Raw genomic sequence first — 13,773 nt, forward strand, 5'->3', positions numbered from 1 at the left:
TACTACGCTAAAACCGACCATTTTTTGTCGGGTTATTTTGGTGCAGTGTCTGCGCCAGGAAAATCTGACAAACTAAACATTGCACTGTGAAAAGCTGAAAATGGGTGTGGTCCGACACAAGAAGGGGCGTGGTTTCACAACCCGACCTATTTATCATTGAATTCACTGAAAATCCTGTAGATAAATGGCTGGAAATTTCCACCTAGAAAAAGTTTCCTGGGGGAGATTTATCAAAACCTGTCCAGAGGAAAAGTTGCCCAGTTGCCCATAGCAACCAATCAGATCGCTTCTTTCATTTTTAACAAGGCCTCTGCAAAATGAAAGAAGCGATCTGATTGGTTGCTATGGGCAACTGGGCAACTTTTCCTCTGCACAGGTTTTGAAAATTGATACACAGCATGATGTGGTGGAAAACAGAAACACAGCAGAGGATCAAGAATACACAGTGTACTGTGTAAACTGGAATTCACATACATGTCAACACCACCCCACCTGTCTCAGGTTTTATGTGGTATTACAACTCTGCACCATTCATTGTTATGGAACTGCCCAGCCAGCCAAAGGCTGTTTCTGGAAATGTCCCAGCAAGAGAGCTTCAGAAGGATGGAGCCTATGCAAATGTGCCTCAGAGTTGGAATTTCTGAGAGGTATTTTGTGGGCATTACTGGTTAGATCAGGTGTGGGACTTTAAGGGGTTATTCAGGTTTAAAAAAAAAAAAATTTTAAAATAAAAGAAAAAACATAATTTTTTCTCTCCCAGAAACAGCAGTATGCAGCGCTATTCTCAAATAGGCACCACGTCAGAATGCAGCAGACCCTATTATAAGTAAATGGGGTCTGTTGTGGAATCATTGGTGTCCATCGCTTGACAGGTCCTGTACTGTCATAATGGTTTCCTTTATAATGGGAACAGAGGGTATTGGTTGTGTCAATGAGATCTTATTGTCAGGGATGGACACAGACAGCAGAAGACTATATCTGTGCAAGAATAATATACCGTATATACTCGAGTATAAGCCGGGTTTTTCAGCACGATTTTTCGTGCTGAAAACGCACCCCTCGGCTTATACTCGAGTGAACTCTCCGCCTGTCAATCCCTTCTCAGTGGTCTTCAACCTGCAGACCTCCAGATGTTGCAAAACTACAACTCCCAGCATGCCCGGACAGCCATCGGCTGTCCGGGCATGCTGGGAGTTGTAGTTTTGAAACCTCTGGAGGTCCGCAGGTCGAAGACCACTGCGGCCTTCGTCATCATCCAGACCCCCCTTTAGTTTTCTACTCACCTCCCCTCGGTGGTAAGGAAGGGTGAGCTGGTCCGGGCCATCTATGCTGCAGGGACCGTCAAGTGGGGAGGGTTAGTTGTTCCGGGCTGTCCATTTTCACCGGGGGGGCCCTCTTCTCCACGCTCCGGGCCAGCCCCGGACTAGTGACGTTGCCTTGACGACAACGCACAGAGACACGCATGAACGTCCCGGTTCGGTGTCGTCAAGGCAACGTCCCTAGTCCGGGGCAGGCCCGGAGCGCGGAGAAGAGGGCCCCCCCCCCGGTGAAAATGGACAGCCCGGAACGACTAACCCTCCCCACCGGACGGTCCCTGCAGCATAGATGGCTCGGACCAGCTCACCCTTCCTTACCACCAAGGGGAGGTGAATAGAAAACTAAAGGGGGGGTCTGGATGATGACGAAGGCCACAGTGGTCTTCAACCTGCGGACCTCCAGAGGTTTCAAAACTACAACTCCCAGCATGCCCGGACAGCCGATGGCATGCTGGGAGTTGTAGTTTTGCAACATCTGGAGATCTGCAGGTTGAAGACCACTGATGAAGGGATTGACAGGCGGTGATGATGAAGGGGGGGATGATGACGGGGGTCTGGATGATGACATGGGGGGATGATGTATTTCCCACCCTAGGCTTATAGTCGAGTCAATAACTTTTCCTGGGTTTTGGGGTGAAATTAGGGGCCTCGGCTTATATTCGGGTCGGCTTATACTTGAGTATATAGGGTATCAACTCCTCTCCAGTTGCTCACCATAGAGCATCTCATCTATGTCACGATAACAATCTACCATTTATTAAATAATACTAAATCCCTTACATGCCATATTATAGACATTATCATAGGCCCATATTTATCAAACTGTGTGAGAGTGATCTCCCCACAGCAACCAATCACAGCTCAGATAATGATCTCTGGTAAAGTGAAAGCTAAGCTGTGATTGGTCGCTGTGGGAAAATCACTCAATTTTTTCTCTCACGTAGTTTGATAAATCTGGGCTTAAGATGTCAATGAGCCCTCTTTGCTATTTGGCCCCAGTACAGCTGCACAGGTTGCATATAGGGAATGTCTACACCTGCTTACAGTAATACCCTCTGCTGAGAAGTAACTTGAACTGTCTGGGCCCCATTGTAAAATCTGTTACAGGACCCCTACCTATCATGTGACATTTAAAATACTGGTATCTTGGTAGCAGAGGGGTCTCTGGACCCCCTTAAAATATAGGGCCCAGATCTGCAACCCTTTTAGCAATACCCTGATTCTCAAAGGATCCTGCACAATGTCTTATTGGTTACCAATACATTATATAGATGGGCGTATCTACTACAATCATTCTTCAAATCGCCTGCACATATCTTTTGCACCATTTATTATGTTGTATGCTCGCATGTCACCACACAAGCTCTTAAATATACTTTGCACAAGAAAGTGACCATCAGCACATACTTGCTTCCTTTGCCCACATCTCTATAGCAGGGCAGAGGCGTCAGTAGTTGAAAGTGACCAGGGTCCCCTTTCATTATTTTGCAGTGATTGCCATGGCGACGAGTGGTAAACGCTCCCAAAAGGGGAAAGCGAAGTGCCTGTCGTAAATAGAGATGACTTGTCAGCAGAGATAGGGGGCAGGATGGGACAGAACATAAGCACAAATGGCAGAGACACCCTTCACAGATCCTATGACACCTGTCACTCTGCATACTGATGTCCATAACCTGCGTTCAGCTGCTACTTTTTTTCTCACTAAAGTTCACAATTTTACTACCTTGCAGTGAGATGTATCTTGTGGGGTGTTTTTTTGGGGAGGGGGCAGTGATCATATTTTATGGTTTTATATTGTGTCATCCTACACCCTGTAGTGTAGACTTGCTGTCACAGCATGTGTTTGTCTCTATGGCTCATTGTAAATGTCTGTGGAAAGGACACTATGATAGTCCCTATTATTATTATTACTAATATCAATAGACAAGTATTATATTATAGTTATATTATTGATAGTTACACATTTTATATACAGTAAGGCACAAAAGCTTGGTGATTAAAGTTCACTCTAGGTGGCGCTGTATGCTTGAACATTACAACATATAACTTGAACAGATTTTAAAGGGCATGGTTCATACTGCAGTAATGCAGAGCTATACATCAGGGTTGCCAATTTATATGGTGATGCACTGTAGTAGGCCTCACTCACTTAGTAAGCCTCACTCACTTCTATGGCTTGACTACATCTGGGCAACTACCTGCCGATACACATTTAATAGCGTAGCAGATCATGCTATTGAGTACTGCAAATTAAAAGTGTAATGTCCCAGTAAAGAACATGGTTCTGCACTACCCTTAGGCAGTGTCAGGTTGAGTCCCTCAGTGACCTGGGGGCTCTCCTGCAGGGTCTCCTCTACTGTTACTGTACTGTTATCTATTTTATTTTATGAATAGTCAGTGTTCTAATGTATAGTCAGTATAAAGGACCTTTGGAGGACTCCAGCAATTGTCTAAAGGACCTGTGAAATATCATATGTTATGTCTATGTTATCACATGTTACCCAGAGGGCACCAGCTTGACCAATGGGCATTGGCTCAGACCTCCTCTATGTAAGGGGGTGGCCACTACAATTCTCTCTCTCATCTCTTCCATCACTTTCCTTAGACCAGCAAACACCAGAGATATCAGTGATAGTGTCCAGCACCTGGAAGGCCTCCGATCTACAGTCATTCCAGTCCAAGTCCAAGTCTACGTCTGCTGTCTCTACTACCTATAGTCAATTCCAGCTTAAAGTCAAGATTAGACTTGTGCACTAGAAAAATTTTCGTTTCGTTTTTTCGTTTTTGAAAATTTTTTCGGTTCGGTAATATTTTCGGTTTTGATTTTTCGGATACATTCGGTATTCGGGTTGATTTTTTTTTTCGGATACATTCGGTATTCGGGTACATTCGGTAAATCTTTTTATTCTTTTTTGGACTTTAGCGATCCTAAAAAATTATGGAGATACCTTTTTTATTAAAATTTCGTAGGGTACCATAAAAAAAAATAATAAAAAAGATACAGTAATGATGGAAAAAATTGTATCTAACGAAATGTATCTTTTTTATTATGAAATGTTTATTAATTTTTAAACAGGGATCAATTCATGTGAGCGGGTAAAGCACTAAAAATGTAGCCGACAATAATAAAAATGTAGTGTGTGCGTGTTTTTCACTTAAAATTTTTTTTTTTAGGTAGTACTACTACTCCCAGCATGGGACACACTGTTCCATGATGGGAGTAGTAGTTATCTGTACTAATTGACAGATCTCCGGGGTCCCTTGCAATCCTCTTGTATAATGTATAGACGCGGCGGCCGCTCTTCTATGGTCCCTGCACTGACGTATATATACACATATTCATATTTCCCGCAGAGTTGTGATTGGCCAGATGGTTCCAGCCAATCACAGTTCTCTGTGAGAAATAGGAATATGTGTATATATACGGCCGTGCAGGGGACCATGGGAGAGCGGCCAACGCATCTATACATTATACCGGAGCATCACAGCGGGTGTCAGGAGTGATACCCGCAGTGATCTTTCCTTTACTACAAGTACTACTACTCCCAACATGGAGTAAACTCTGCTCCATGCTGGGAGCTGTAGTACCTGCATTAATAGACAGATCGCAGTGGGTGTCAGAAGTTACACTTGCTACGATATGTCTATTAATGCAGGTACTACAGCTCCCAGCATGGAGCAGAGTGTGCTCCATGTTGGGGGTATTAGTACCTGCAGTAAGGGACAGATCCCAGCGGATGTCACTAGTCCTGACACCCGCTGCGATCGTCCTTATGTGAATGTCGGGATCAGCTGTTCTCTGGGATACAGAGCCGGGAGAACAGCTGACGCTGAGCTGTAGGTATACATAGTTTATCTACTGCCCAGCAAGAACTTACAGTGAGCCTGCAATGTATATACAGTATACACATTGCTCGCTCACTTAACCCCTTGCTGAGCTGTGCGCTATGCGCAAGCCCAGCAAGGGAAGAGTTAACTTACACTGCTGGACAGTGTAGGTTAACCCTTTAGGCGGTATACACTATATACAGCTATCTATAGATAGCTGTATATAGTGTATACAGAAGACGAAGTCCGCTTACTTCCCTCTAGAACCGGGCAGGTCAGTGTAGCTCCGCCCCCTAGTGATGATGTCATTAGGGGCGGAGCTACCAAAGGAAACAAGGCTAGTTAATCTGAAGCTCTGTTCACATTGTCCGTTTTGTATAATGTGAACAGACCCTTCTGGCAGTGTCTACCCAGACAGGGAGACTCCAGCTGTTGCTAAACTACAACTCCCAGCGTGCCCAGACAGCCTTTGCATGCTGGGAGTTGTAGTTTTGCACCAATTGGTGGCTCCCTGTTTGGGTAGACATTGCATCATGGGTGCTCTCCCCAGAGGACAGCGCCAAAAATGTCATAACCAATTTTTTGTGTTTTTTCTTCTTCTCGTTTCAGATCCGTGTATGCAGAGGATTACTGCGGATTTGATGGATTATGGCAGATTTTTTTTTTTTCTTTTAATAAAATGGTTAACGAGGGCTGTGGGGGACTGTTTTTTTAAATAAAATTATTTTTCCAATGTGTTGTGTTTTTTTTAAATACAATTTTCAGGCTTAGTAGTGGAAGCTGGTCTTATTAACTGAATCCATTACTAAGCCAGGGCTTAGCGCTAGCCCCAAAAACAGCTAGGGCTAACCGCCAATTATTAACCCGCTACCCACCGCCACAGGGGTGCCGGGAAGAGCCGATACAAACAGTCCTGGAGTGTCAAAAATGGCGCTCCTGGGCCTAGGCGGTAACAGGCTGGCATTATGTAGGCTGGGGAGGGCCAGTAAAAATGGTCCTCGCCCCCCCTGGTAACGTCAGGCTGTTGCTGTTTGGTTGGTACTGTGCTGAGAATGAAAATACGGGGAACCCTATACGTTTAAAGAATTTTTTATTTAAATAAAAAAAAATGCATAGGGTTCCCTGTATTTTCATTCTCAGCACAATACCAACCAAACAGCAACAGCCTGACGTTACCAGGGTGGGCGAGGACCATTGTTACTGGCCCTCCCCAGCCTAAATAATGCCAGCCTGTTACCGCCTAGGCCCAGGAACGCCATTTTTGACGCTCCGGGCCTGTTAGTACGGCTCTTCCCGGCACCCCTGTGGCGGTGGGTACTGGGGTAATAATTGACGGTTAGCGCTAGCTGTTTTTGGGGCTAGCGCTAAGCCCTGGCTTAGTAATGGATTCAGTTAATAAGACCAGCTTCCACTACTAAGCCTGAAAATTCAATAAAAAAAACACAACACATTGGAAAAATTATTTTATTTAAAAAAACACCCCCCCACAGCCCTCGTTAACCCTTTTATTAAAAGAAAATAATCCATTGAATCCGCAGTAATCCTCTGCATACACGGATCTGAAACAAGAAGAAAAAAAACACAAAAAAAAATGGTTATGACGTTTTTGGCGCTGTTCGCTGGGGAGAGCACCCATGATGCAATGTCTACCCAAACAGGGAGCCACCAATTTGTGCAAAACTACATCTCCCAGCATGCCCAGACAAATGTAAAAAAGATACATTTTGTTGGATAATTTTTTTCCATCACTACTGTATCTTTTTTATTATTATTTTTTTTATGGTACCCTACAAAATTTTAATAAAAAAGGTATCTCCATAATTTTTTAGGATCGCTAAAGTCCAAAAAAGAATAAAAAGATTTACCGAATGTACTTGAATACCGAATGTATCCGAAAAATCAAACCGTATCTGTATCCTTTTTATTATTTTTGTTATTAGAATGAATTCTTTACGTTAGTTTACGGATAACGAATGCATTTGTTATTTACCGCATGCATTCGGTAAATAACGAATGCATTCGTTATCTTGCTATTCGTATTATCGTGGCTATTCGGTAATGTTCAAAATATGTTTTCGTGCATTCGGATCGGTCCGAATGCCCGAAAACGGTAAAATTCGGTAAATTAGACATTCGTGCCGAACCGAATTGCACATGTCTAGTCAAGATTCTAAAGTCTATTACAAGTCTAATTGGTCCCAGCTAGCTGTGAGGTCCTTCGGTGTTCTTGGCCACCTCTCTGGGATTCTGGCCTAGCTGTGAAGATAATAACACCTGTCTTAACTCAGTAAAGCCACTGTTCAACCATAACACCACTACACCCAGTGGTCCCGCCATTCACCGTGGGTCACCACAATCTTCAGGAACAGTATACAGGTATGTGCCTTAACCACTTAACCACAAAGTCAAGTCAAGTCAGGCCACCCATTAACAGTATACAGGATTAGACATATGCAAGTTGCCGCAAGTCCTTCCCCCCAGTCTGAACTGTGTCTAATAGAAAATTGCATGCAGTTGCGAAAAAGTGTGCGCCACGAAAGTGTATGGGACTTTGTCATTGAAATGTGATTTTGTACTGGCGCTGAAGAAATAGAGGGGGGAGGTGAAAATTACAGTATTGTTGGTGGTAAAGAAGCCTGCAAAACTTGGATTTACAATGTGCAAAGATAGGCCGAAGGCCATGTTGCGCGCCAAAATGTCTGCTGTACCTGCAAGGGTTAACTTGATGGTCGAGAAGCGCACCAAAGGTTCCCGCCAGAGCCAACGTCCCGCCCCAGGGTGTGGAGATCATGTAGTAGTATCCAGTGGAACTTGAAAGGTCCGCCCCTTGTTGCCAGGGTGGCGGATGAAGAGGATGCACCAGAGTCACTTCCGGTTCCAGGCCCGCAGATGACGTCCTTCCAGCCGGTGGCCATCTTGTTGGAGACCAATATAAAAGGTGAAGCGGAGCCTGACCTCTTCAGTCTACAGGAAGTGCTGGCAGTGAGCAGTAACATGGTGGAGTCACAGTGATCCACGTGCACTGGGAGTCCCAAGATGGAGCCGAAGGTTTGGGTGATTGCCGCTGCTGCGGCGAAGATGTTCCAAGAGTTATCGGAACGTCTGCACCACTTGTCTATCGGGGCCGAAGACGCCTGCATGAAGGTGCCTCTACCCGAGGACGACGGAAAGTGGGCCGCAACTCCAGAGAAGGAGACACCGGAAGATTCCAGAGGGCCGTTGCCCGTGAGGTTGTCGCCTCATTACCGCAGCTGGGGTTCCTGGGCCAAGATCCCGACGGGGGAGGAGTCTGATGTGAGTACCCCAGCTGAGGCCGATTTCTCTACTCCTTTCTTCACCTCCAGCCCTGAGCAAGCAGCCAAGGCCCAACAGCCCCCAACACGTCCCCGTCACCACCGCTCCCTAAGTGGCTGTTCGGCGATGAGCCAAGTCTCATCTGGTACATGCAGGAGCACCTACTTCCCTTACCCGGGAAAGTAGATTCGCCACCCTCATGGACTGTCATCATGGAGGCATCCTCCTAGTGAGCAGGAGAGCTGTACAGAGTAACTATCTCCCCCCAGAAAAGCATTCTCTAAAGAGCAGGGAGATTGCTGAATACACTCCAGTGCAAAACTTGCAAGGGGAATGGGCAGCTGCTGTCACCAGACCCAAGAATTCTACCCAGATCCCATTCACCTATTTCCCCCCTGAAGATTGGGATGCAGATCCCTTCGGTCTTCTTCCTCCAAGGGCCAAAGGAGCAGTCGTCCAGGAGGAGGAGTATCCTCATCCACCAGCGATGGATCCCAAGTATCTACATCAATGTTCCTGTACAGATGTGCCCAGGCCTACTCCTATGAGTGAGGAGATTTGGCCTGACCATCGGGCACCAACTAATGCACCCAGGCCTACTCCAGCTGGTACCGACAAAAGTGCCTCGGTCTACTCCTGCAGTGGTGGAGGTTTGGCCAGAAGAACAGGCACCAACCAGTAATCCCTCTGTGGCGCAAGCCACTGCTGTGCAGGTGGTGGTTACAGTCAGCCACACCATCACCAATTCCCGATTGTCCCATGTAACATGGAACACCCATGTTGACCCCATGCAAGGGGCCCAGTCTCGCAACCCTAGGTTCATCTCATAGCCTAGGGCCTCACCTGGTAGGCGAGACTGGGAGAGAAAGAAAGCAGTCTAAATGATGTGTACAGTGAATTATCCAGACTTGGTCGCCAGACTAACTGACTGTTGTGCAGTAGAACACTTTTGTTGTTCCAGATTCCTGCAACGTTCAAGAAATGTTCCTGACAGACTTGTCAAGAAAAGTTTTTGTTCTTTTGCATCCAAGCTTAGTCAGTATGTGCCCGGCTTCGACCGAGAGACTCCTTGGGGAAGGAGATTTAATGTTAACTGCATACCAGTCCAGAATTTTTCCTCACTCTGGAGGATGCGAAATGGCCTGAAAATTGTATTTTAGCCTGGATTGATATCGAGAGCCTATACATGAGCATTCCCCAATTCCAGAGTGTGAATGTCATCAGAGAAATCCTTCTATTATCAGACAAAAGTATGGCCTATATTGATTTTGTCTGCGATGCCTTACACTTTATTCTCACTAATAATACCTTCACGTTTGACAACATCTGGTACTCCCAATTGGGAGGAGTAGCCATGGGGACACCAGTGGCATGTACGCTAGCAAATTTACACGTGGCTGCCTTTGAAAAACAATATATACTTTCTGAAAAAAACTAATTTCTTAAATTAATCAGTTGTTTTAGACGATTTGTGGACGATGTGTTCATCGTCTGGACGGACACGGAGTCCTCCTTCGGTGACTTCGTGTCCGCCCTGAACGAATCTAATACCATGAATCTGAAATTCACGATCAAGACAGCCACGGATGAATTGGAATTATTGGATACCAAAGTAAAATTAAATAAGGGAGATTTAGCAACCATAGGTTATCGCACTCCAACTGCCTGCAATGCATTGCTCCATTTTCAGAGTTTCCATCCGGAACACGTAAAAAAGGCTGTCCCGTATGGCCAATTTCTTAGATTACGGAGGATAAATAGTAGCAATACTGATTTTCTGCAGCAGGCCAATGATTTGCGATTGCCCTCTGTTAGATGCAGCTCTGCATAAGGCTTTTGCGCAGAAGCGCAATGACCTATTGCATAAAAGGAAAAAGCGGAATACTCAGTCAACTACTGGTAATCACCAAGAGCAACGCTTTTGCTTCTCTTTTCAGTAAAGCCCAATGGCTTCCACCATAAGAAAAGCAGTGTATGACAATTGGGCTATCCTGAATAGCGACCCTGATTTGTCAGATTACACTAAAAATAAACCGATTGTGACTTTTAAAAGAGGTAAAAACATTAGCGACATTTTGGTCCACAGCAGATTCAAGTCACCAATAGTTGGTAATAACTGGCTAAAGAATGCTACCCCCATGGGGAAACTTTTGCTGTGGGAATTACTCATGGTATTCATTTTTCTATGCCAATAAATGTGTATCCCTGGGAGGAATAGAAGCAACCATTAAAGATTTTAACTGCTGTAGGACCAATTTTGTAGTGTATGCTATTCAATGCACTTGTGCTAGATTTTATATAGGTTGCACGATTCGAGCGCTTAATATACGCTTTCGAGAACATGTGCATTCAGTAAAGACACAAAAAGGTTCCCCAAGGCTTATAAAACATGTCAGAGAGGAACATGGAGGGGACATTAAAGTACTTACCTTTTTCGGCTTAGAACGTGTTCACAGTGAGCAAGGATGTGATAGACGCAAAATGTTGCTTCAATGTGAAGCTAAGTGGATTCTTAAAACTAATGCGCAGGGAAACCTAGGACTCAATGATCGACTTGATCTGAGTCCGTTTGTCTAACATTTGCTCATTTATATTCAAATTCCTATACATTCCTATATATTCCTATATGAAATATGTACATCACAAAGCTAGTATATTTACATAGTAAAAGTATTCATACTACGTTTTGTTTTTAACCCTTGCACTTTCTGTAGTTTTATCTTTTTTGTAAACGCCCTGTTACGCCTAGCGCTCCGGGCCCCCGCTCCTCCCCGGAGCGCTCACGGCGTCTTTCTCCCTGCAGCTCCCCGGTCAGTCCCGCTGACCGGGAGCGCTGCTCTGTCATGGCCGTTGGGGATGCGATTCGCACAGCGGGACGCGCCCGCTCGCGAATCGCATCCCAGGTCACTTACCCGTTCCCGTCCCCTGCTGTCATGTGCTGGCGCGCGCGGCTCCGCTCTCTAGGGCGCGCGCGCGCCAGCTCCCTGAGACTTAAAGGGCCAGTGCACCAATGATTGGTGCCTGGCCCAATTAGCTTAATTGGCTCCCACCTGCTCCCTGGCTATATCTGGTCTCCTCCCTTGCACTCCCTTGCCGGATCTTGTTGCCCTTGTGCCTAGTGAAAGCGTTTTGTGTGTTTAAAGCCTGTGTACCAGAACTTCTGCTATCTCCCCTGACTACGAACCTTGCCGCCTGCCCCCGACCTTCTGCTACGTCCGACTTTGCTTCTGCCTACTCCCTTGTACCTCGCCTATCTTCAGCAGTCAGAGAGGTGAGCCGTTGCTAGTGGATACGACCTGGTCACTACCGCCGCAGCAAGACCATCCCGCTTTGCGGCGGGCTCTGGTGAAAACCTGTAGTGGCTTAGAACCGGTCCACTAGCGCGGTCCTCGCCATCCCTCTCTGGCACAGAGGATCCACTACCTGCCAGCCGGCATCGTGACAGTAGATCCGGCCATGGATCCCGCTGAAGTTCCTCTGCCAGCTGTCGCTGACCTCCCTACGCTGGTCGCCCAGCAAGCTCGTCAGATCGCCCAACAAGATCACCAGCTGTCGTACTTGACCACCATGACACAGCAACTCCAGTCACAACTACAGCAAGTACAGTCACAGCTACAGCAGCAACAACCATCTCCTCCGCCAGCTCCTGCACCCCTTCCGCAGCGAGTGGCCACTCCTAGCCTCCGCCTGTCCTTGCCGGACAAATTTAATGGGGACTCTAAGTTTTGCCGTGGCTTTCTTTCGCAATGTTCCCTGCACTTGGAGATGATGTCGGACCAGTTTCCTACTGAAAGGTCTAAGGTGGCTTTCGTAGTCAGCCTTCTGTCTGGAAAAGCCCTGTCATGGGCCACACCGCTCTGGGACCGCAATGACCCCGTCACTGCCTCTGTACACTCCTTCTTCTCGGAAATTCGAAGTGTCTTTGAGGAACCTGCCCGAGCCTCTTCTGCTGAGACTGCCCTGCTGAACCTGGTCCAGGGTAATTCCTCCGTTGGCGAGTACGCCATACAATTCCGTACTCTTGCTTCTGAACTATCCTGGAATAATGAGGCTCTCTGCGCGACCTTTAAAAAAGGCCTATCCAGCAACATTAAAGATGTTCTGGCCGCACGAGAGACTCCTGCTAACCTGCATGAACTCATTCATCTAGCCACTCGCATTGACATGCGTTTTTCTGAGAGGCATCAAGAGCTCCGCCAGGAAAAAGACTTAGATCTCTGGACACCTCTCCCACAGTCTCCACTGCAATCTGCGCCTAGGCCTCCCGCCGAGGAAGCCATGCAAGTGGATCGGTCTCGCCTGACCCTGGAAGAGAGGAATCGCCGTAAGGAAGAGAATCTTTGTCTGTACTGTGCCAGTACTGAACATTTTTTGGTGGATTGCCCAATCCGTCCTCCACGTCTGGGAAACGCACGCTCGCACCCAGCTCTCGTGGGTGTGGCGTCTCTTGATGCTAAGTCGGCTTCTCCACGTCTCACGGTGCCTGTTCGGATTTCTACTTCAGCCAGCTCTCCCCTCTCAGCCGTGGCCTGCCTGGACTCTGGAGCTTCTGGGAATTTTATTCGGGAGTCCTTAGTGAATAAATTCCGCATTCCGGTGACCCGTCTTGTCAAGCCACTCCACATTTCCGCGGTCAACGGAGCCAGGTTGGATTGCACCGTGCGTTACCGCACGGAGCCCCTCCTAATGTGCATCGGACCTCATCACGAGGAAATTGTATTTTTTGTCCTTCCTAATTGCACTTCTGAAGTTCTCCTTGGACTACCCTGGCTTCAACACCATTCCCCAACCCTGGATTGGTCCACTGGGGAGATCAAGAGTTGGGGTCCCTCTTGTTCCAAGGACTGCCTTCAACCGGTTCCCAGTACTCCCTGCCGTGACCCTGTGGTTCCTCCTGTATCCGGTCCCCCTAAGGTCATTAAGGACTCTGCCTGCCACAGGAAATGCCTCTCCCCCCCTCCCAGTCCCATCAGGCAAGCCTCTGTGTCCCCTCATGGCCCTCGTCCTGGTGTCACACTGCCCCGTGCCAGGTCTCGCCCTCTGCCCTCTCTCCCCATTCCTACTCCTGCTGTTCTGCCTGCCGTTGAGGAATCCCTCCATCCTTTCCCGGTGTCCTCATCCCAGGGGAGGCAGTTACCGGACAAAGAGAAGGGGAGACCTAAGGGGGGGGGGGTACTGTTACGCCTAGCGCTCCGGGCCCCCGCTCCTCCCCGGAGCGCTCACGGCGTCTTTCTCCCTGCAGCTCCCCGGTCAGTCCCGCTGACCGGGAGCGCTGCTCTGTCATGGCCGTTGGGGATGCGATTCGCACAGCGGGACGCGCCCGCTCGTGAATCGC

General features: G+C 47.3%; 1 protein-coding gene across 3 annotated transcripts in view; it reads left to right on the forward strand.

Annotated features, from left to right (window-relative positions):
• The first annotated feature begins 412 nt into the window (after nucleotides 1–412).
• Nucleotides 413–13,773, forward strand: part of LOC130284196 (oncomodulin-like) — a 52,174-nt gene continuing 38,813 nt past the window's right edge. For all 3 annotated transcript variants that reach the window (XM_056534310.1, XM_056534308.1, XM_056534307.1), the window contains exon 1: nucleotides 413–647. Coding sequence is in view for 1 of the 3 variants with exons in the window: in XM_056534307.1 (XP_056390282.1) it covers nucleotides 475–647 (173 nt within the window). In the remaining 2 variants the exon portion in view is untranslated. The remainder of the gene's footprint in view (nucleotides 648–13,773) is intronic.

Source organism: Hyla sarda, chromosome 8, assembly GCF_029499605.1.
Source record: "Hyla sarda isolate aHylSar1 chromosome 8, aHylSar1.hap1, whole genome shotgun sequence".
Lineage (NCBI taxonomy): Eukaryota > Metazoa > Chordata > Amphibia > Anura > Hylidae > Hyla > Hyla sarda.